This window comes from Sipha flava, unplaced genomic scaffold (genome assembly GCF_003268045.1).
Source record: "Sipha flava isolate LNK unplaced genomic scaffold, YSA_version1 511_pilon_pilon, whole genome shotgun sequence".
NCBI lineage: Eukaryota > Metazoa > Arthropoda > Insecta > Hemiptera > Aphididae > Sipha > Sipha flava.
Window position 1 is genome coordinate 454,827 of NW_020273439.1, and position 25,622 is coordinate 480,448.

General features: G+C 30.1%; 2 protein-coding genes across 3 annotated transcripts in view; both read right to left on the minus strand.

Annotated features, from left to right (window-relative positions):
- Positions 1–3,263, minus strand: part of LOC112690624 (L-threonine ammonia-lyase) — a 14,034-nt gene extending 10,771 nt beyond the window's left edge. Inside the window, exons 1-3 of the mRNA XM_025564670.1 lie at positions 3,015–3,263; positions 1,537–1,662; positions 1,358–1,428 (exon numbers count right to left, since the gene is read on the minus strand). Of these exons, the coding sequence (XP_025420455.1) occupies positions 1,358–1,428; positions 1,537–1,662; positions 3,015–3,047 (230 nt within the window). The 5' untranslated portion in view covers positions 3,048–3,263. The remainder of the gene's footprint in view (positions 1–1,357; positions 1,429–1,536; positions 1,663–3,014) is intronic.
- A 7,129-nt stretch (positions 3,264–10,392) lies between these two features.
- LOC112690627 lies at positions 10,393–20,698 on the minus strand. 2 transcript variants are annotated; one of them, XM_025564672.1, is made up of 3 exons: positions 20,229–20,690; positions 13,189–13,320; positions 10,393–10,667 (listed from the first exon to the last, which is right to left on the minus strand). In XM_025564672.1, exons 1-3 carry the CDS (start codon positions 20,448–20,450, stop codon positions 10,581–10,583), a joined length of 441 nt encoding a protein of 146 aa, XP_025420457.1. In that variant the 5' UTR covers positions 20,451–20,690; the 3' UTR covers positions 10,393–10,580. The 2 variants fall into 2 exon arrangements, with proteins under 2 accessions (XP_025420457.1, XP_025420458.1); XM_025564673.1 differs by having other exon boundaries at positions 10,579–10,667; positions 13,133–13,320; positions 20,229–20,698.
- Between the last annotated feature and the right edge of the window lie 4,924 nt (positions 20,699–25,622).

The window sequence follows — 25,622 nt, forward strand, 5'->3', positions numbered from 1 at the left end:
TTTATAATAATTTATAATTTTCCAAACATTCTAAAAGGTATTGATACTTAAAACTCAAATTTTTGAAATTCCATGATGTCAATATTTCATAAAAATAATGCTTGTTTGTAAAAATAAGTAAATATACGTAACCAATATAATATTATTTATAATGGTACATTATGATTAACGGTTTCCCTAAATTTTTTGTTGTATGGTCATGTAATAACGATCGACAATAGTCAATCTAGAGCCAATCAGTAATCAGTAGAGGGGGCAAGGGTAGACACATGTCCGGGGGCGTCAATTCTCAAAGGCGGCAAAATATTTTAGCAAAATTAATTTTAAAAAGATTTACCTAATGAAGAAAAAATAAAACAATAAAAAAAAGAAAATAGTATGTTTTATTATGTTATAATTTGTTTAATTTGTTAATTAAAAAAAGTATTAAACGATTTTCATTTATAAGTTATATTTTAATATTAAAGAATCTCGATCATGGACGAAATAAGAAGTATTATATTATTATTATTGTTTATTTATTTATTTATTTTTTTTGAGGAGGGGCATAAATAATATATCCGGGGGCGCCAAATTTTTAAATACAGGCCTGACGATAATTATTCTTATTTTTTCAAAACCCCTCCGACATTTTTTTCTGCATCCGCCCCTGGTTATTAATATTCATTATATCAAAATACAATAATGATATATTATTATTATTGAAGATGGACATCGTCGTAATTTCGGGGAAAATAAATACCCGCACTAAAAATAAACATATCCACAAGACTGGATTTCATAGACAAAAATATTTAAAGCAGTTTATTATTGACTATCATCAATTAATCACTAAAATCACTTTTTGATGAAAAAATAGTGAAAAATAGAATTAAAACAGCACAGTCACGGAAAACTGAATTAAATGCGTCCTGTTTAATTCCAATTGAAAAAACAGGACGTATAGTCATCCTACTTTAGTCCCTTGTTGAAAACTAACGTTCGTTTTACAGGTATTATTTTTTAGTTAATCGGGACATTTCAAGAAGTTTTTCTAAATATCTTTTCGTCCATGGCTTTTATTTTACGATTATTATTGCCTACGTTTTAAATACGAAATAAAAATTAATAACATTGAACAAAATATGTTAAATAATATGGAATGATAAATATACATCGACACGTGTGTGAACGATACATTTAATATCATCATCAAAAATCTCGGGAAATCGTGTTCGTTGAGTAATGCTAATATTTTTAAGTTATAAATTTTACACTAGAGTGTTTATATAAAAAAAACTTCCACTAGTGGAACGTGTTTGGAATAAAATGTAAGTTTATTATAGTCGATACGTATCAATTCGGTCGAAAGCCTTACCTTCCGGTGTATTGCACAAAGTCTTTTTTCAAATACAGTTCCATCTCCACCATGCTGGATAAATGCGATCTCTGCAGCGAAAAAAATTTGTACGTTATAATTATATACTCGTATAAATACCGTTTTATTGAATATAAAAAAATAATTGTACAAGCATAGTTAAAATCGAAAATTCTCACCATGCATGTCGTCTTGACCACGCCATCTCTTATCTTATAAGCGGCCGACGTAATGTCTTCAAACGACAATTTCAGCGGGCTCGATTCCAAACAGTAGGGATCTTCAACTTCCATTTCCTCGGTGCTCTGTATTATAGTATTTCAACAATTTTCAATGAATCATTTCACCCGTTTACAAGTACAATCGATTTATTATGACGATGATGAGATGGTTTTCGTGCGTTTAATAATTATATATATATAATCATAATTACAGGCATTGAAATCAATACTTGACGATGGATGCGCGTATCCAACAATTATAGAAATATTGATAACGAACGTGTAAGAAAAAATAACTTCTATAAATACGTCGAATTCTAATTTTTTTTGAACTTTAAACAGTGATAAAAATTAAGTTAACTGGTGAGCTGGTGAGAACAAAATTATAGACGTATAAAAAGTTTTTTTTTAAATTAAATTTTTTTCATTAATTATGCGGTTAAAATGCATTACATACCAATAACATCAACCAAATCAATACGATCGACGGAATAACATATTTTTCAATACTAAAATTTGTTTATAAATAAAAAAATTTATCGAACACTGCAACACTCTCGTGATTTTTTGTTGCTTGTTTTCGTATAAAACTCCTTAACGAGTATATTAAAAAATGTAAATTCACCATCAAAAAAACAATCGAATAAATACGAAATATAACAATAGCACATGTCCCATATCACTCAGTCCGTCGATGTCGAACAGATCACGTTTTCAAATATAATATTAAATAAACGGTCTTCTACAACCGTTATTCTCATAATTATAATTATCGACCATTCTACGACTTAAACACCTCGTCAGAACATTCTACACAGGATCTTATTTAAGGGATGGTTCGGGGTGGCAATCGACCCTTGAAATATTTAAGGGACGGCAATATTTGTGATTCTAAATAAAAGCAAATCGATTTTTTTGGCATTTTCAGTGGAAAATTATTTATGAATAAATAAAATTATATAAAAAATAAATATTATACTATAAAATAATTTACTCTTATATTATTTAGTAGCGTACAAAATGTATTTATCTATATCTATTTAAGAGTACCTATTTTATTTGTCATGGTATTTTATTAAGATATAGGTATTAGTTTAATTTTGATTTGTATGGGGACGGTACATTGAGACCAAAAGGTATAAATTATTTAAGAGTTTCACTATCAGTCTTTTTTTTTTTTAAGTCTGACAATTTTCTATAACTTTATTCGTGTAATTATGATTCAGTTTTGAAATATTGAGTTATAGTGTACTGAAGTGGGGGAAATTAATGACTTTCTAATGACTAGTTGGGGACACTTATTTTTGGTTTTACACTTCACGAAAGAGGGATGGCAAAACGTTATTGCTCCTGGGCGAAGAAATCTCAAATACGGCCCTAGTTCTACAATAGTACATGCATATATTATATGGTTGTCGTATTAATCGTGTACTTACATCATCGCTGTACATTTCGTTACCCGCGACCATTTTATCAGTCAGAGAACCTCTCTTGCGGGATACAGCCAGAAAACCGAAACTAATGGTTCATGAGCTAATGAGGGCGTATCTGCGTCACAAACGCGCCTACAAAAGTTGACTAAGAACGTGAAAATCGCTGACTAACCGCACTATAAAGCAAAACGGACGAACACGACTGATACGATAGTGATGGTTCGCTCAGGTTTCGGAGTCATTTTAATTCAAATATATTTGATTAATCAGCATTTTATAGCACCGCACTTATCAACGTGTATTCCCATGCCCTGTGTCGACTAATGAAACCCGTTATCTCGCTATACCAACTATTATACGAGATAACAGTGTATCGCAATAACTATGATATTCCTAATGGTTATGATATCATTTGCGTATTAAACTACTTATATAATTACCGAACGTCGCGTTTAACGATAAAATGTAACTCATATCCACTTGTTTTCCCGATTCTCAATCTGATAGTTCTAAAACGTATCGGAAAATTGAAGAATGAAAATATTTGGAAAACAACAAAATTGTTTGTTTTAAACATGTTGCACGAAACGGCCGTTAAATGATGTACCTAACAGCAGTAATCATCGGAAAAAATAATAATAATGATCATAAACAATCGTAAAAACGGAATAATTCCAAAGGTCAAGGGCCGCTTTTTGCGTACCAAATTATCTTATCGTAACAGGTAAGTGTTACACCGGTCGGGCACTCGAATATTCCGAACCGCTTACTATGTTTTTACTACGGCGATAACAATATAGGTTTCAATGTTGTACAACGCACGTCGTATAGGCACTCGTGACATTGTACGACGGGTATAATGGTTATTATTATTGATTTCAAGTTTACGGATTTCAATCCGAAAATCCGAAATATTGTGTTTCGACCTTTGTGTTCGGCCTCCTAAGTTGGTCCTCCATCCGTGGTTAGATCGAAACTCGTTAGCAATTATAAACGTTCAACATTACCATCGCCATGATTGTCGAGCAATCCTATTCGTCTTACGAATAAAATAACACGTACAACAACCTGTTGCACATCCTTGCTGAGTCGTCTGGTAATAAATACGTCGTCTAGTTGTCTCTAGGATTTCGACCAAAAGCACTGCAAGTGCAAACAATTGATACAAAATATTACAAAATATGCGTAAAAGTTATCATCGTTAACTCGTAAATCGATTGAGATACAATACATTTAATATATACGTGTACATATTCGCAATACGTATACGATATATATTATTATATACTATCGACGAGAAAAGCAGAAGTCCTCTTGTACCTTCGAAATATAAACCTAACACAAAAAATATAAAATCTCATATAACTTTATCAAATTGTGTTGTAATACAAAATATTGCGTTATTATGCTACATTTTATAATTAATTAGCTTATAACTAAATTTTAAATTGAAAAATATGCTAAAAACCAATGTTGATAAAGCCCTTAGGGTTTAATAACAATAAAAAAAAAAAATTATAAAATACATTAATTTTTATCCAAAACGCAATTATGCTTACTAAAAATGTCAATAAACGATTGCTGTAAAATAAAACATCCTATTTCATATATTATATTGCAATACGAGTATATTGATTACAATCATATGAACATAGTATCTACTACTTATGTTAATGCAATATCTACATTTGGGCAATTTGATGTACGAAAATTAACTAGAGTTATAATTCCATCGCCACATTTATAATCTGATAAAATATATGAAATGCAATATTTTAGTGTAAAGTCAATAGGTATAGAAAAAAATTGGTTAAAATAAAATAAAATCGTACATCATCTTACACGCGGGCTGTGGACCCCATCACGAATAATCTTTTTAAATAGTATGTTAATTTTAACGTTTGTTACATCAAGTATGTTTATGTAGATAATATATATATATATATACTTGCTGAATATACACTGCATTCTCACAAGGGCTATTGTAAGGCCCCGATGGTCAATGCCAAATATAAAAAAGACTACAATTCTTTATGAGTACTGGTAAGGTACGTGAACTCCGTTTTATTGCGATATTATCAGATTCATGCCCAATGTCTGTAAGTCATATGTACGTTTATATAAATATAATAAATATTAATAACCAAACTAAATCAATCTATATTTATTTGTAATATTAAGATTCCAAAATTATAAACGCTCCTAAGCTGTGGTAAAATATATTCAAAAGGACGAGAAAACTATCCCTGAACATCACCGCTGCACATGAATTACGCCCCAAACATATTTAACGACAACACGAATTGCGTTCCAACGTAAAAACATTATTTTCCTTTCTATTTCACACAGACTTAGAACTGTCGATAGCACATTATGACTATCGGTAGGTTGAAAATATTGATTTTTATCGTTATTATGCTATTAGTACAAGTTAAATGAAAATTTGTAGGTTAAAATTATAGAAATGTATTATAATAATTAAAATGAATAATAATAATAAAAAAAAAAAAAAAAAATGATAAAAACTTAATTATAATCAATATCAATATGGGTTGATTGGCCACCTTCATATTTTGCCATATTTTGTTTTAAATTATCTTCTTTTCCACATAACATAATCCGTTTGTTTTTAGGTATATGAATATTTCGTTGTTTGATATAAGTTTCTTTATATGCTTTTTATAAAACATCTATGAATTGGAATATATTCAGGTGTGCTGAGTAAAACATATTTTTAAACTTGAAACGAAAGACTTCACAATTATTCGTAGTTATAGTCGAATTATAGAACATGAATACGAGTACATTGCCCGCACGGAATGCGAGTGGTCATAATATGTATATATTTAATGTATAATTGGAAAACTGCTGTACTTTTTCATCTTCGGGTAAAATTGATACAACATCGTCAGTAAAAAAAATTCTCTCACTCATCTGGTCTTAAAAACGGGAGACCAAAAAAAAATAGTTTCTTGCAGTCATTTAAATAAAACCGGTCGCAATTCATGTGGTCGTTTAGATTAAGATGGACGCAATTCGTGTGCAGCCATCATCACAAATCTAACTGGTTAACCCCAACCAAGTCACATAATAATTAAATATTTTATTAACCATTAGTTATTATAATAGATGTTGTAATAGGATAGATGTATATAAATATATTTATAATACACGTATTTATTGCTCCTTCACAAAATATACATTTTTAATTTTAACTTATAGATTCGATTTAAAATCAATCAGAACAATCTTGGTCATTGAAATGGATTTCTAAATTTGTTTTACTATTATGTTAATCATTTGATAATTATGTAATCAGTTAAATAAAAAACTACATAAATGTTATAGTTTTGAACTGTAAGTTAACTAGACTGTTTCGGACTTAAAGTTTTCGAATTTTAGAAATGTAAGCAAAATTGAAATTCATATTTTTACATTTTCTCCGTGATATTATAAAACTGCTTTTCATATTCTCGGTATATACAAATCATTTTTTAATGAAAAATTTACGTTTATTTTAATGTATAAGCTATACAATTCTTAGATTAATTAAATGTGTCCCATGCGATATGATAATCACAATAAAATAGTATATATATATATATATATATAATTTTATAGTAATGCACGTTCTGAATAAGTGTTCGTCTATTAAATTCAAATAAACGCATTAAAAACAATTAATACGTAGGTTTTCGCTTGATTGTGTTCATATTGTGCAACTTATCAAAAAATAATTTGTAACTGCATTCGGTTTATTATTACTTATTATATTACTGCTGTAAGACTTGACTATTATCAATATTGTGATTTTGTTCGTTTGCTATGTGATTAATTGACACTCTATGTCGCAGTGAACAACAGTCAAGTGTATTATTGTGTATAATATTCAGTATTATTTACCACCAAATAATGATAAACATTAACAATGTGGGCACTGAGAATCGCGATTTAAAAGTACTCGAAATCCAAAACTTCAAAATATAAATCACAAAAATTTAATTTTTTAATTTTTCATTTAATAAATAAAGTTAGCATTCACAACACGTTTATTGTTTTTGTTTTTCTGGTCTGTGCATAATATGTTATTACTAATGCTATACATAAATACATATAATCTCGTTAGCAATTAGCCCACTATACTTATACTAAATATTTATTACAATATTGTCGCACTCGCAGTCGTTTTTAGTATACTTGTGATGGGAGTTGTAAATCAGATTTTTTAGTTTAAATCGACTATAAGTAATCGTTTACAATTGCTTCGCTTTATTTTGCCGTAATAAAATTACACTATCCGAGCCGTTATTAAATATTATATATTAAATATAAAATGTTACTAGCACTGGAAACTAAACAAAACAACCGGATTACAGAGTTCGTACACTGTACACTACTTTCGAGGTTCAAGTATTTCTTGTCGATTTATCAAATTGAAGTTGATTTTAATAATAAATCCAATCATGAATATGGACGTATTATTCGATATCCAAAGGTCTCGTAAATTATTACGACTATAAGGAAACATTGTAAACTATATTTTAGAATTTTCGATTTTCAAAAGAACGTTTTATACTTTACTATTTAGGAACATAATACATTAAATATGGTGATTTATTATAGTGATTACAACGTGAACCATAAAATTGTAAATATCGTTTTTAATAATTTACGAGAAATATGATAACATGATTTAGCATCGATTTTTTCGAAAATAACTGATACCCAGTATATCCGATACTCTATTAGCTTCCAAATTAGAGACAATGTCGATCGATAGTATTCTTATTTAAAGAATAAATACCAACTAACAAAATGTTTATTATTTTTTTTGAGATTTACAAAATAATTTAATAAAAATATTCGTAATTCCAGTAATTAATTAAATTAAAAAAAAAAAATGATTTGATTTCATAATTAAGAACTCAATTAAATTTTTATTTTTAAAAATGTAATTTTACGTGAAATACACAAATATAGTTTTTAGTCAAGGGGGTAGTTTCTTTCTGATTTGACTGTTAAAAACTCAATATTTCTCACAATAACAATATAAATAGCTTATAAATTAAAAATACCTATTGTGGTCCTACATTATACATTGATTAAATATTTTGTGAACTATAAGCACAATAGTCAATAATCATTGTAATTATTTCGAATACAGTTTAGAAAATATATAGGTACGCAAACTTTTCAAATGTATTACTGTTCATGGACTTATCGAAGGAACATAATCCATTATTATTACTGAATTTTTATCGAATTCACAACAATTTTTTGAGGTTGAAAAAGAAATTATTTTTAAAATGTTATACGTAGATATAAATCTATTATTATAATACAAAATTATTATACCGAAAAAATTAAAAAAAATTTATACAAAAACATTTTTAAGAATTTAACCAAGGTAAATTTATTTTTATGATTTGTGAAATAACGTGTAGTGTTATCAAAGTTCATTGTTTGTAAAAACTATTTATAAATAGGTAATATTAACTAACTACGACTTCGTTAAACAATATTAAGCAATTGGTAGTAACGAGTACATAGCAATAATAAATTCATCCATATTTTATGTTGAAGATTATCATTTTTTTTTTTTTTTTATTCCTGGTTAATTATAAGTTATATAAATTATAATATATTGGTTGGTTTATTTTAGCTATATATATATTTTTTATTATTAGCATTAGTTTACTAGTGTAAAATATAAAACTAAATGTAATTTAATACATCATTAAATAACCATATTAATTATGTATCAATCGTACGTCATAATACGCATATTAATTAGAAGTTTCTCTAGTAATTACAATTCTTCTTAATTCGTTAATACTATAAGTATGGATTTTAATATCAAAATACATTGCTCAACACACAAATATCATTACATTTCTGTTCCAAGTTAATAGATAATAAATTATCATTCTAATTTTTATGCGATCAAATAGTATGTTAATATACGAGTATATTAGCTTATCGTTACAGTAACACTTAAAGTCTATGTTTATGGGTAAGAGAATCGAAGTGATTGGGTATGGTGTGTAGAGTAAAACTTAAAATACACATTTTTCTAAATCATAATCTTAAATCTGTGAATAAAAGTATTACTTTGAGAGAGATGACACACAAAAATATACCTATGGCAATTCCTATTGATCAATAACCTTTTTTTAAAAAAATAAATTTTTTGACCAGCTGTTATTTTCAAATTGATATTTTCTGCGAAACCCAAGTGCAAACGATAAAAAAAAAAGACAGTATTGAGTTTGGCCATATCGGAAAGAAAATCAAAAAATTAAACGTGTATTGTTGTTCTCGATTATACCAACAAAATGAATATTAAAACCCGGATCATCTTTGATTTAAAAAAAATTAAAACTTACAATTTTTCAAAAATGAACATAATTAATAAATTAAAATCATTCACAAGTGCTTGTCACTAGAACAATATAGAACGTGGCATAAAACGGAATATGCTGCGTTTAAATGACGCCCAGGTAACAAGCCATTTACAGTCAGTTTAGTTGGCATTAAATCTGTTACATTGTTATGATAACAAATATCGTACACTAGAGGCGACGTCACTTGCCAAGTTAAACGTTAGGTTACTTTGGCGGATGCTCGGCCCTGAATTATAAAATTTTTCATTGATTAAATTTATAACGAGAACAACTTATTTTAAGAATTATAACAATAATATTATAATAACTGCACTCGTTGTGTTTCAAATGCAAATTTAACAGAAAAACCAAAACTCCCATACATGTAAACGACTTATTCTACATATAATTTTTTCAGATCCAAGTACTAAACCATTGTAATAATAATAAAAAAAAAATATTACGTTTTTTGTCTTCATTAATTATATTTACTAATCGTTTTTATGAAAATAGAATCAATAATATTGGTATATATTTATATTTGTTTTTTTCTTAAAACCGATGTCAGTTAATTTCATTTTTATTTCACTTTGAATATTCTTATAATGTCGTAAAAAATTGAAGAATATTCGGTAGGATCGTTTTAGAAATGAGTTAGTTTCCATTTAACGAGGATCTACTGTACAATCACGTAAAACCCGTTACCACCATAGTTTAAAAACATAATTATTAAAAATCAAAAAATATAAAACTTAAGTTCCTTTCGAGACATTCCGTATTGTATCACGTATTACCATTACACAGTTAATAGTTAATATTATAGCGTAGAAAATTAAAAAAAATAAAATTAAATAAATAAAACTGAATACATTTTTACTGATTAAAATAATATACTATTTTATTTAAAAACGTAACGAATAAATGTGTCTTACACTTCGTTGACAAAAATATAATACGTAAACTTACGAAATAAGTATTTTTTATAATATTTACAAAAGTAAGAACAAATTGATTTATTTGTTGGCAATAACATTATTTGTCTCGATTAAATAACAACCAAGTGACAAGTTATATTTTTTTATGAACTCGAGCCTTATTCTAAAACCCACATCGAATCATTTGCAATCTTAATAAAATGACAACTATAATGTAATGAGCGTTATACTATTAATAATTTATGTTATCATCATTGCAATCCTATTAGTCTTCCGCCCAAATTGTTCAGCATTTCGGTGGCGGACCTGGACAATTTTTTCGCCGTGTCCACGGGAAACTGAAAATTGAAAAATGCAAATGTTAATTGAATCATTAAAACTATGAAACATCTGTAGATTGACTTTTTACGTATCCGATATGAAACGGAGCGATCACAAAACGTAAAATTATATTTCAACATTATCAAATCCAACATTAATAATTTTAATATTGTATAGCCGTGCAATAAAAATAATCAACAAACGGCACTCCAAAAGTACTTTAAAAAATTAATTCATATACTGTAGTACCACAACCGAATACTCACAATGTTAAACCGAAGTAATTAAAAGTATTTATCGTATCGATTTATTCGCCAGTGTTCACGAGTATATGATATGTATATTATGAAAAAAAGGAAGAAAAAATTTGAATAATAGTTAATCGTACGCACGAGATTTAACTGTATGGTTATCAATTTCTTTACTTAGTGATCACATTAAATATTTATGTTGACCAGTTGTACCCCTCCCCACCGATTGACATACACTCGAATAGAATTTGTAATATTATCCTGGTTAACCATACATAAAACAAATTTCGTCAAAATTGTACAAATATATTATTTTTACATTACAGTTTGACATAGAGAACAAATTAACTGGAAACTTAAAAAATATTTATCTTAAAGTTGATTTCGTATAACAGTCGGTTTTCAAAATACGTATTCGTCCGAATAATGTAAATTATTTTATTACTGGAATTACTTGCACTTTATCATTCCTAACTCCATTGTATACTTATAGAACCAAATGATAATATCACTAAAGCCTGCAGACTAAGATACACGTTTTATTATAACAGATTAAAGATATATTGTATTTCAGGATCCGGTAATTCATAAAGCATAAACTTGAATCTAGAGCGGAATAAACAACGAAATATATGTTAAAAACTTACAACTACAGTAGTAGAATCACAGATTATAGTGATTAAGTAACACAACGATATTTCGATATTTTATATGTAAATGACGTCAGTAATGATAAGACTGCAAATCACTCCATACTCCGTCAAAACAATAAAATTTCGTTCATCGGGCGAAAAAATCGTTTCTGTAATGGTGATGAATGTTTAAATAAAATGTACTTGGAAATTAATAATATAAACACGAATAACCTTGTGACAGAACAACGCTGAAGAACAAAGACAAAAGTCTTCAATCAAATGCTAAAATCCCCGGGGGTGACGAACAATTTACTTTAAAATTTATTTACTTTATAATTTGAAACACTTAATATAATATTGAAAATCGAAATCAGGCTTAAGGCGCCATGTCAATTGATTTTTGTTAGATACGTAGATTCTTTAGATTGTTAAAAATCATAAATACAGTAATAACTGTGATAATAATAACAATCGAAACCATTTTAATATGATACATAACACTCGCATAGTAATTATAATACGTCCGATGGAAAACCGAATTTGACGTTTAATAAACGAACCAACACTCAATCTTGACCTATATTTAATTTATGAAAGTCATATAATATCATTTATTACATATATTTTATCCGTACGAACTGTAGAACTCAACCGTTCGTCCCAAGCACATAAATCGCGTGTGATTACTAAAATTACGAAACTCGCAAACCGTCATGGTCGCGGTTACGTTGAATCCGATATTGGGTAGGCACACGCTGTGGAGTGGAATAGAAATCATCAATAATTATCGGAAGAAAGTAACAACAATGGTCCTTTTGTCCGTCGGAAACGAGGAAAAATGATATCCCGTTAGGTTGATATTTTTAATGTTAATTTGGAGTGCTTATTATGTGGACAGATTTTATGAAACTAAACGGTAATAAGAAATTTCTACTTGCCAACGGCGTGGCGCGATCATAATAATAATAAAAACGCAGTATTAGTCACTTTGTGGAACAACTACCATGTATTATTTATTATATTTTATCAATTGTGTACGGCAAACAATGTTGGCCAATAACCGCAAGTAAACTGATATTGTAAATATCTATACACACATAAAAAAAAAAAAAAAATGTATTTAATTGATTCGCAATACACGAACCAATGTTTTATTTGTTTACTCAAGTTTTGAATTTATGTCGACCCGATCAGTTTGGTTTACTAATTTATCAATAGAATTTTCAACATTTTAGCAAACCCAAAAAACGTGCACGATATCGTATTATCGTTTTCTAGTCATGTGTTCGAAGCTTTTCATAGTTGAATATCATCGTATACATTTTTTTTTTTCAAATATGGTTAACACATTTTGAAGCTTTTATTACAATTGTTACTAAAATATGAGCAGTGTTTCCCAACTTGTGGTTTGCGACTCGATGTTAGGCCAAAAATATCTTGATTATCAAAAAAAAAAAAAACTTTATATTTACTAGAATGTTGAATTGCGTTCGAGTCTATAATCACTTGTAATTAAATTATTATTAAAATATCATTAATTTTTGTTTTATTTTCCAAAGAATCGCCCACCTAATACAGAGAAAATGTGTGCATTACCATAGCAAAAAAAGACTGGGAAACACTGCTGCAAAGGCTTATCGGTATATGTTTACCGAGAGTACTGAAGTGAGCCTACTGGACAGGGTTTCCACGCCGCCGACCAAGCCTCTTCCGAACCTGTTGAACTTGTCACCGTCGTTGCCGTACTTCTCTTCTTCTTTGGTCACGTCGACCACCGGTAACGGCTGTAACATACAATTGTTGATAACATGTAAATACGTTCGATAAAATACGTCCAGAGACGAGCGCCACCGAACCGCACAGCAAGTGTGAAACGATGGAACGGTTAATGTTCATACAGTTTTTTTATAAAACGTATGAGATTTTTGTCGATCGGTTAAATCATAATATAATTATGTTTTGAAAATGACTCGTCATAATTACAATTTATCGACTGCTCAGTATTGCGGAAGAGTGTGGGATTTTGAGCTATCCAATGGTAATCGGCTTCCGATAAAATTTTAAATAAAGTCGATCAGAAAAGCTATCCGTTTCTTTCAAACTATGTTTATTTTAATTTTTTTTTTTTTTTTATGAACTCGAAACTTAAACTCTGAATACAGTGGAAATTCAGTTGTTTCAAAACCAAGTAACAATCAATTTTGTCATGCCTAGAGAAAATTCGCTGTTTATTTTTGGCAATCAAACGATAAACAATCGTATTATACGTTTAATTTTGAAAACATTTTAAACCATACAAATATTTGGTTTATACATTGATTAACCGAACGAATTATGGGTACAAATACTTTGTTGACACTGGGAAATGTGTCTGAACTGAACTTCTTTCACTTTTAAAAATACGTTTATGCAATTTCTACAATTGTTGTTTAAGTGCAGGTCTATATTATATTTAGGTTATAATTATCTTATATACTGTAATAACAATATTAGCAATTTTAGATTCCGATTTGAATGAGGAATGTATTCGTTATACCATGATGTGTAAGTTTTTTTTGTATCTGTGTACACGATTTTGATCTGAACAGTTGCAAATAAGAAATAAAAAAATATCTAATTGATACTATGGGAGGGAAAGGGTTTAATAAATTAACGTTAATTATGGATGGTATACTTGCAGTTATCAAGATATTTTGACAATTTTGGCTAACGAATTTTAACCATTTGAAGATGTTTGAAAATGTCTAGTTTTTTTTATCATTATTTCGTAAAATGTCCATAAAATAATTTTGGTTTGACAAAAAATTTTGAGAATTGGATACAAATTCAATAAGTAACTATAATTGGTTAATGAAAAAAAAAAAATTGAGTGTAATTACAAAAAAAAATGTATGATCATTCGAATATTAAATATTACTCTGAATCGTTTTACGAGAGTAATGGTACATTGTTTTTAAGTTTAAAAGACCTATACAGCAATAGAATTCATCTAACCATGTACTTTACTCGACAGTAGAATCTTGTTAATTGCAAAACATATTATTGCCAGTAAATGTAAGTTACGTCCCGATAAAAATATACGTAGTTTGCGATTCATGTTTCTCTTACGTAAGTTGTAGCCCGTGTTTCTAGATATTTTAAAAATATTTAAGGTTATAATTATATAGCGTTACGAAGTTAGAGCACCAGAAATAGAAAAAATATTGAAAAAGATCAATATATTAAAAAAAAAAAAAAAAAAAATAGATGAATTAGAAACTAAAAAAGTAACTCTTATTTAATTTGTAAGAAACCTATCATTTAACTTTTTCCCTGCTTCATTATAGACTGGAATAAATAATTAATAAATTAAGTTTTAGTCAAAAAGTGACCATAAATAAATATAATAAATAATAATACTAGGTTTAGTATAAAAAAAAGGTCTTTTTAACCAATTAAAAATGATTAAAAGAAAAACAACAAATTAACCATACCAATATCATTACAGTAATATTAAAAGTCCTAAGTCTGATAAAATGGGAAGGAAAATATTGGTTATAAGTTTATAACATACATTGTAATATATAAAAATACACGGGATGCAACTTACAGTCACCCATTATTGTAGGTGAATATTTAATTTAATAAATAATGATTACATTCGGAACGTATATTATTCCTCACGTGTTTTATAGCATAAGTAATCTCTGTTTTCACACTGGTCATAGTTCGACCTTTGAAGTATAATTTGTTTATACATTTTTAGTTATTGATTATTAATTCTGCCAATACGCAATAAGCGAGAATATTGAAAATATTATATATTATACATGATTGTGTAAATCTATTCTTGAAAATAATAAAACTACTCAAAACAATATTGTTCATCTATTGTAGGGTAATCAAATTAATAACCGTGTTTTTTACTCGTCGTCTTAGTCAGTATTAATACTGATATTAATCAGTTAAATCGATTTATTTTATGGATATGTTTTTTGTTTTAGAAATAATTATAATCTACGTAAATAATAAATTGAAGATACAATCTGTTTGAATGATTCGTAAGACATAAACAAATCGAAGTATGTTTAACAATACTTCAATAACATTGTACGTATCGTACTAATAATAGAATGCTAATAATATATAAACTATTTTTTTTTTCGCACATAAATAAAACATCGGAAACGCCGGATGTAACTACTATTACATGATTAGCACAAGACGTATCTTGAAGGATTTGCTGATTTAAAAAATGAACGAATACATGCAGATCGTGTTAAAATAATATGAGTCAATGAAAAATATTATTAGAACAAACTGTAAAGCAGTGTAGACCATATTGGTAAAGGGGTTTGTATTGTGTTAGTCACTGGGACAGTCGAGTTTGAAAATAAATCATCGATAAAAGTGAAAAACGACATTGTTGGAGTGTAATGTTTTATGCAATAACTTTTAACTGTCTTATAATTCTAATAAATGTAATAATTTTTATGAACTATGGATTGTTATGTTATTGTTATTCGTTATAAATAATTAAATAAATCAATTAATACATGTGTAATTTATAAATGTTCATATTTTTTAATGATTCCCATTAAATTGCGGTCGGCAAGTAATTTTCATAGTTAATGTTCGGCCTTTTCTAAAATCCTAGGGGTACCTAGGGTTGACACCGAGAGGACAGCGTGCAGCGGTGTTCGTGCGCACAGTGACGTGGTGACGCGACAATACAGCCTAATACAATTGCTTAGCCCTAGAAATCTATCAGAGGGATCTGTAACTCTTGGCTCACGTATTTATGTACGTATTTCATTTAAACAATTAAATCGATTGGTTAATTATCAAGGTTTATGCAATAGTGTTTCAAAATTTATCGAAGTCAATTGATATATTATTTTATTTATTTTTCTTGTTTATACTCGAATTTAACAATTGAATTTGTGTGGATCAAAGTAACAAATAAATCATATATATATATATATATATATATATATATATATATATATTATAAAGTAGGAGGAAAGTTGGAGGTTTATTGTTTAAATATTTTGCTTAGGATTTGAAATATGATTGCCGGGTTATTGAAATTTACAAGCGATGATGGGATTTTCCTTTCCCCTTAGTACTATCCCGGTTCGACTCGACTGCGAGCCGAGATACTTGCGACGAATCACGACAATTTATTATGGCCTTAGACAGCAAAATAGTTATCTCATCAGTACCTAAGCCTGCTAATATCGAGGAGTTATTGAGGAGTTTGACTAACCTCCTGGAAATAAAAATTAAAAATTGACTAGTCATGTCACCTGACTAATGATATTTATTTTTTTGTTCGTTTGGTTCTTTATTGACTCTCGCCCGTGTTGTTTTCGCCTCTGTGAATCGGGACTTTTTTACTATTTAATTTGACCAACGCTTCTGGCATTATTTCTAGTGACTTGTGAAATTATAATTCTTGTCAATGATTATGGTCGCGGGCTGCAGTGGTGGACCGGTGCTTGATCACAGTTGGTTTCAGACATCTCAATCGGCCAATAGAGGCAGATGTAGACTGTGTTTGCCCTGTTCGTACACGTATTCAATAACAACCCTCTACGTTGAACACAACTAGAGGGACGCGAAGAAGGTCTATAACACTCCTTAGTTCAAATTCAGCGCCAAATTCTGGTTTCTTATTTTTTAAGTCAATCTATAACAGTTACACAGAAATACCGTCAATTTTATTATTAGAGAATTTACCTACGCTCAGTTTTAGAACTCTAGTTGTGCCTACGCACTCCGTACATGGAGTATACTGAAAAGGAACTGCTATCGATTGGAAACTAGGACACCGGGCAACTACACAACTTCATTTGTAAGTTGTCCTCGCACATGACATTTCAAATCAGTGTCGCCTTACGACTTACGTATTCCTCCATCTTCCGTATGTGTGCTTATTAATATTCATTATTCATTATTGATATACTTACAATTTTTATTCAGTTTTTCGTAATAATGTCTAGTAATGTCTATAGAAGCGATGAAGATATTATTCTGTAAGTATCATATAAACGCCACATGAGAAAACTGCAGACTAATCCATCGTTATATTCAAATGTTGCTTCATAGTAAATAAAAATTAATATAAAAAAAAAAATTTAAATTGATAATTCTTTATATATATTTAATAGGCAAGAGCGCAGTACTATATTACAAACATTACAGTCTACAATCATACCAATATATAACAAAAGTTATCTTTTTAATTGTATATGTATTATCAAAGGAAAAATCAAACTTTTTTAAATAAAATTTTATTGATAGGTCCGTATGATGATCTATAAAAAAGGATCATTGTCTCTAAACTTAAAAGTTAGAATATTAAGGGTTAATTTTCTTACTAACTCTAATTAATATTTTTTTTCATAAGCTACTATGGCGTTGCTCTTATTCTAAGAGTAATTTTTAAACACTTATGGTATATTTTAATATTGTAAATATTAACTGAGTAGTTATTAAATCGCAATGCAACTAAAATTTAAAATAATTTTGTCGAATACATTAGTAGTTGGTGATTAATTATTAAATGATTATAAGTGAATGTTTGTTTTTAGAAATTTAGAAAAATTATACAGTTTCAGTAAAATAAACGAACAATCTAAGTAATACTTATATTGTTTATATTTATGTTATACACACAGGGACGGCGCGAGGGGGTGGACAATAGGGGCAGTTGCCTAGGACCCCGCGCCTTAAATTATAATCAAGGCCCCACGGTTCTGATTTTACTGAACTTAAAATATTTTATTAATATAAAGTATAAAACCCAACATTAATTTTGCCCAGGGCCTCGCAAACTCTAGCACCGTCATTGTATACACATCATATAATACTCGTGTATTCAAATATTTTACTACTTGTATCATGAAAAGTGTCGGAAGAAAAGAGAAAAATGTGAAGAAAAAAAAGAAAAATTAATGGCGTTGTGAAGTAGAAAACTTATAGCAACACGAACGCTACCTAACCAGTTATAACAATTAGGAGTTAACATGTAATATTTTTAACTATATTTTCGAGAAGAGATAACGTTATTCTTGATATTTAGATCTTAGTGGATAGCTGCGAAGGACATAGGTACGGGAAAGGACTTAATTAATGTTGTTTACAAAAGACACTGAACACCTACTCATACGATGGTTTAAACGCTTTTTTATGGTACTAAAAATGATAACGACATTGTCGAGTATTTAAAACACGAGCTACAAAAAAAATAATACACATATCACGCAGTGATTGCATTGCGTCCTTGTGGGTGTACTGATAAAATGATTTATACCTCACCTGAACGTCAATTGTTTGTAAACCATTCGATAACAAAATTATACCTTAGTAAAAATCGCGATATTTTCGAATTTTTTATTCTTCTTCAACCGGTGGAAATATAATCAAAAAATATAAGTACGACACGCCGATGAATCATAATAGTATGTCTAACGATCCATAGCGAAATAAAAAAAAAAATCAAAAAATAAAGAATTATGTAAAAATAACTATGTACAGTTTCCTGCCGATGGTTGTTAAAATAATGACCCCGAAGAGAATGTACGCGTCAATGTGTTGTTTATAATTTTTATAATTTTATGCTGCGTGTGTCGTGGTATTTTTCTGTACATGTGTATAGTGTCGTGATGGCCAGAAAGATTTATAGCTGTTTAACGTTGGTATGTTAGTCGGGCGTAAAACTCACAATAAATGTTACCGAACACTTCGGGACACATGTGTAGTTTTATATTAGTTTTCTGTGTCGATATCATGTATATTAGAAAGTCGTAGTTAATTTAGATCGTGGCTAGATTAAATCGAAACACCGGTTTTAGGTGATTTTCAACCCGTCTTGACCATTTTTTTTTTTTCGATTAACCATTCGGAATAGTTTTTTCGAGCATAACGATTATAATGACTATAATGTCGAGTTGAGCTACAAAAAATTATACGCTCACAACTGAACGGTAGAAGCGATTACTACGTTTCAACATGTACGTACCTAACACGTCTAAACTAAACAACTGTTTGATTCTATTATATTATGTTTCAAATAATGCTGTAGGCACGATCTCAATGCAACCTAATTGTAGGTAATGTTTACGTTTTAATATTAATCAACGAGTGGAAGTCGGTGTCCGGTTTAAGAGGGATGTCGTTGCAGCGGTGATGGCTCCCCTCCCCATTAAATGTTCGGTTATGGCTATTCACATAATATCCCATAAGAATGCATAATGTGAGATTTGATCGGATTTACACATATTGTTTTATCAATTCGACATCACTATGGAACCTACGTGCGATCGACAAACCTGCAGAACTGTTGTAGCGCATTAGGTTAACAACATTAACGGTGTATTTACATACGTGTAGACCGTGATTTCGAAATCGCTATAATATAAAGTGTTTGTGCGCGGAGACGTGTTTCAAGGATGATATTATTTTTGTATCCTGATTGTGTGTTACCGACGGGAATCCGACGGGATCGAGGCAAGTAATGTCCGGGCGCGTATCGAAATCGAAAGACAAATAAAACAAATCGAATGACCGACATTCGCGCCGTGTCAACAGTAATGATTAAACGACCAATGTCAGATCGGCACTCGTAATAGGCAACGGTTATCGTAATAGTGCCCGGACGCGTACGACGTAAAATATGATTATAATCTACAGCAATACGAACGCGTACTTTCAAAAAATTCAACAGCTTGTTCTGGACGAAGGACAACTGTCGTTTCTCCCGGTCTTCATCCTCAACGTTGTCGGCCAAAACGTCCAGGGACGGATCGATCGGTTGGTCGGCCGCGGCGGGTCGCGGTGACGGTCGTTGTTGTTCCGCGAGCGACGGGCAACAGCAGCAGCAGCAGCAGTACAGGACGACGAACGCCGCGAACAACGGGAACGTTTTCATGCCGGCGACCGAAACAGGAGTGCGAACGAAACGGAATAGGAAACGGACGAAAAGCGATTGGCGAAATCTCCAAGATCCAATGCGCTTCCGCGACGGCGGAATGATTATTTAAAAAAAAAAAAAAATTTCAAAAAAAAACGTCGGTGGCGCTGGGTCGGTTGGTGAATTTGCAATGCGCGCGCGTGCGCCCGAGTTTGTTACGCACTGCCCGGGACACCGCGAGCCGGACCGTCGAAAGCTACAATACCTGTTTCGGTGTGTTACGGAGCGAGTGAAAGTGGAGTGTAGAGTAGTGTTACATTACGCTGTGCACGTCAGCGGTAGTAGCAACGGTTAGGTTATGTTTACGATACGGTGCCGTGATTTCACCGCATCGAAATCGTCAGAAATCCCGAATTCGGATGACGCTGAAGACGTGTCCGCCGCTGCGGTTTCCGTTTGGTTTTTACGCCTCGTGCGTGCAAACAGCGTTCGGGTCCGATAGCGGTGGTCAAACGCACCGAACGTGATGGGAATCACGAATCGGACCGACCCTGTAACCGAGGCTTACATGGTACATAGGTTTTTCGTCGAAAACCGATGTTTAAACCCGTACGACAGGGAACGGGGGAACGAAAATTATAAACAACCACCGACACAAGATTACATTAATCGAATCGATAGAACCGATGTGTACGGATAGTACGAACAGTTTGTTACCGATAACGCTTATGGCTCAAGACCGAGGTTACGGTTAACGGCCAGGTGGGCAGGTGGTCGGCTTTGTTCTAATAACGGTAAGATGGTTTTTGGGCCTAAGGTGTTGATTTTTAATTCATCGGTTTCCTTGTCGGTCACATGCGTACGTATCACCAAATCGGTCGGTCTGTAAAACTATACAAGTTATCCTCGCTTATAATGAAACTCGATACACGTTTTTCCTCGCGTACTATTCCATCGGCTTATTAAAGTTATGTTAGAATTGTATTTATAAAACATTATACTCACCACTCTAGGTATTATTAATACGCATGGCTTTAGAGCGAAAATCAACTGCGGATACAGCACAATATTGTTACGAAATAAAATTTATTTACTATTTCAAATTATAAAAACACAGCAAGCATTCAATATCGAAAAATGTACCGCACATCTTAAAAGCTGTACCGGTCTGTTAGTTATGGCAAATGTGTTTAATACGATTCCGAACAGTTCGACGCTGTTTGAAATACTTTATACCACGAATAGATCTATTTAAGTATTTGCTTCAATACCACCGTTTATAGATGTACTTAAATCATATTACATTTTGTTTGTATTTCCTTAAAATAACTAAACACGAATTTCCTATTATCGGATCTGTTTAATAAAAATATTAAATTCCTAAAAAAAAAAAAAAAAATGTGTACACTTATTTTGAGCTTTATATACATTTGAAGTCGCATAAAACAACAAAGTAGGTTTCGACAACTACACACAACTATTGCGACCAACACAATATATTGTTTAAATTTTTCAGAAAAAAAATCTGTGTTTCTAAACAATACGGTAATATTGTAAATCGATGTTAATTTGCCAATGTGTTAAAATTATTTTTACATACGCATACTATACACACATATTATACTACAGAAAACACACTAACATGGTGGTTTTCACGAATCTTTCAGAATCTTATCAGAATTATAATACTATAGTCTGTATAATTAAGTCTATGCTCGTGGATATGATGATCGTTTACAACACAAGCACAATTCAAATAGTACGGTACGTGTTTTCGAAATCTGTTGACGTTTTAAAGTTGGTACCACATATTTAGATGGAGTGTGATACATACTCAATAAAAAAAATACTGTCGAACCAACGAGATTAAGAAAAAACACTTTAACCATTTTCGAATGTATTTCCTCTTTGTACGAGATTAAATAATTCCTCTATCTGTATCGATAAGTTCTTCACTCAAATAGCATTGATTATTATATCATTACTAGGTACATTTCTTAAGTTTCTTACCGAATGATGAGAAAATTACAATTTAATAGTTATTTTTCTTGAATAATACACTATGCACTACCATGTCAAAGTATTTTTATTTATATTTTGTTTCATAAGGAACACTAGGCCTTGTTGAAAAGTCTCGTGAAAAGGCCTAAGGTTATTACAAAAATTATTAATATAATAAATAATGTATAATTATAATTATAATTACGAATTAAGAAGTATGAATAAAAAAAAAGAATCTTGAACATTGCATTAGAACACCGGCGTCGGTCGTACTTATACCCGCCATGATTAATCACAGATGTACAAATATTTCATAAAATTAGAGTTAATACAAAATATTCAACATACATACAGCGAATATGTAGTTAGAAAATATAACATAATAATGCTTTTGAATCGTAAGGAACCCAATTGTTTTTTAAATACCGATAAGGATGAAATTACGTAATTATATTATCCGGCATGAAATCAACAAATGTTGTTACTAATAACAACGTATGATTGATATTCGTGCTATACACAACACAAAAATGCAATAGCATGAGTCGTGTTCGATAAACATATCACACCTCGAGAGCGGGACTAAATATAAAAAAATAATAAATAAATACCTGGCCGAGTGAATAAAAAAAAGAAGATTCTAAAAAACACGTCTGACATAGAAATACGTATGCAATTGATACCTGTCTACTGCAGTTTTCGTTAGGTATATCAAAATATTATAAACTCAAGCTTATTATTCATACGCGCTTAGTGCATTCCACAATACTACAACTCTTTGGAGAGTGCGAGTACCGCTATTACCATTTTTAAGTGCCGACGTCATGGGTCTAACTCATAATAACAACATCAAATACAATTGCAATTACGTGGTGCAACATCATACTAATCTTGCGATCGATATGGCCCATATTGTTTTACGACATTTTAACTTGCAATAAGCACTATACGCGTTATATAATAGTACATAAACACTTCACGGTTTGGTGTATCTACACCTATGTAGTATGTAGTAAGTTCCATCAAGTCCACCCGTGAAACTTGGTTTAAATATCATTAAAATCCATAACGTTCATTGAGCCACTAAATTTGGATTATTTTAAATTGCACACCCTAAATGAGCGGTTAGTCAGTAGATGTCGATCATTGCTAAAAACAAAGAGGCTGAGCAGAAGAAATCGAATTAATACGTCACCCAATTGAATCGTACTTCATGTTCACGTGACGGAACACAAACTTTCTATTTTAGCACCCTACATCATTAAATAATTAGTGTTCATTCAGAGTGTGTACATTTGTCGCTATCGCTATTACTCTGGTATTCTTCTAACCCGGAACATAAACATTACGCGCAGAGCTCACCGGTTATAACGAGAGGTTTTTTTTTTTTTTTTTTTTTATACGTTTTAATTTTTTATTTCAAACGTGATTATCTGAAAACACGTGAAACTGATACGATTATTATTTTATATATTATATTATATTTATTGACTTCCACGTCTAACGTTTTATTTGGGTTTTCTAACTTTCTCTCTGATTATGTTTTTCATTGCGATGCACTATTACGGTAATATTATGTCAGATATGTCGACCGCGAATTACACAATCATACGTACACATATTAATCGTAAGCGACGAAAACGACTAAGGCACAAAATTTATATTTAATCCAAATATTTAACTAGGGCTTACGTATCGATTGCATATTTTCTATTCAAAAGTCTTAGAGATTTATTTTAACATTTCTTAAATTTGTCTTAAGTAACCATGAAGTGAAAAATGAAATATTTAGTTGCATATTTCTTGCACGTTCCGATGACGTTTAGATGCTATTTTATGCATTTATTCTCATTTTAAAACTGGAAAAATCTATAAAATCCCTAATTTTATAATACTTATAATTATTTTTTTCACGTTCGACATAAAAATGTTACATATTTCATACTTTTATTGCAAGTTAAAGTGCTTGTATGAATATGTTAAAGTGCAGAATCCAGTGTCTTTTTTATTTATTTTTTTTTATTGTTCATATTATAAAGTCTTTAAAAATTTAAATCAAAATTGATGTTTGATCGTAATTAAATTATTCAATTGGTTTGGTAAGGAACAAAATATTATGATACGAACATATTAGCACAATTCTGAAAATATTTTACCCGTTTGGTTATTTTCCATAAATGTACAACTATTTTATATATGTCGCATCCACTTAGTGTAATCGTAGTTTTTACGAAATTGATATTCAATTCACGAACTTAGATCATATCCTCAGAGTCGTAGCAATCAAATATTGCGTCCGGGGTGAAACATCAAAATGCATCTTTAAGTATTTTTTATTTATAAAAAAAACTCACATAAAACTGAATATTTTTTATAAACGTAAGATAAATAATGATTTTTCTTTATACTCGTAATTATGTAAGCGTTTGTTAATTTTATTTAAATCAATAACTTATTAAATTATAAATATACATAATAATTATAAGTAGGTATATAGGTATAACATTTAGTTATAAGTTATGTAAATAAATATACAATATTACTTTTACTTACAAGTAATAAGTTATAAGTGATAATTAAATTGCAAATTTTTCATTTTTCCCACTACCAGAAATTGCGCCCGGGGCGCAGGCACCTCTAGCTCTCTCCAACTTTTTATGACCCTACATATCTTTTATGTCGTTTTTAGGTTTATGTAATGAACATTTATTTTGTCCATTTCGTGAAATGGAAACCCGGATTTTACACTTAACGTTTTTTTTTTTTTTTTTACATTAAATGTACAACTATTTGTATAATCAAAATACAATCAAAATATTATATTGTATAATTGCATTTTTATATTTAAAAGAAAAATTATTTTACAAATGATCTGAAAAATTTTAATTATTATGATTAGTTATTATTTACATTATCTGTTATTACAATTTGAAGGCAACGACTATTTGAATAAATAGAAGGTTTGAAACAAATATACCAATATTTATACATTTTCTTTTAAACAAACAACTAGAAATTCTTGTCCTCTCGGAATTTTAAGCAATTGTTTCACGTAGTGTTATGACTCTATATGATTAATCTCCTCAGTTTTAAAAAAAATTAGATGCTGCAAGCTTTACACTTACATAAATATACAATCCTTTTAATAGCCCAAAAATAGTTCCAAATTAATGAAACTCATGTTCATTT

What these genes read in the sequence shown, in the direction of transcription:
- LOC112690627 (XM_025564672.1), bottom strand. Translation starts at nt 20,450, where the DNA reads ATGAAAACGTTCCCGTTGTTCGCGGCGTTCGTCGTCCTGTACTGCTGC. An exon ending in AGCTGTTGAATTTTTTGAAA is followed by an intron (nt 13,321 to 20,228) that starts GTACGCGTTCGT and finishes TGTATGTTACAG; the next exon opens with CCGTTACCGGTGGTCGACGT. An exon ending in GGCTCACTTCAGTACTCTCG is followed by an intron (nt 10,668 to 13,188) that starts GTAAACATATAC and finishes TTCAATTTTCAG; the next exon opens with TTTCCCGTGGACACGGCGAA.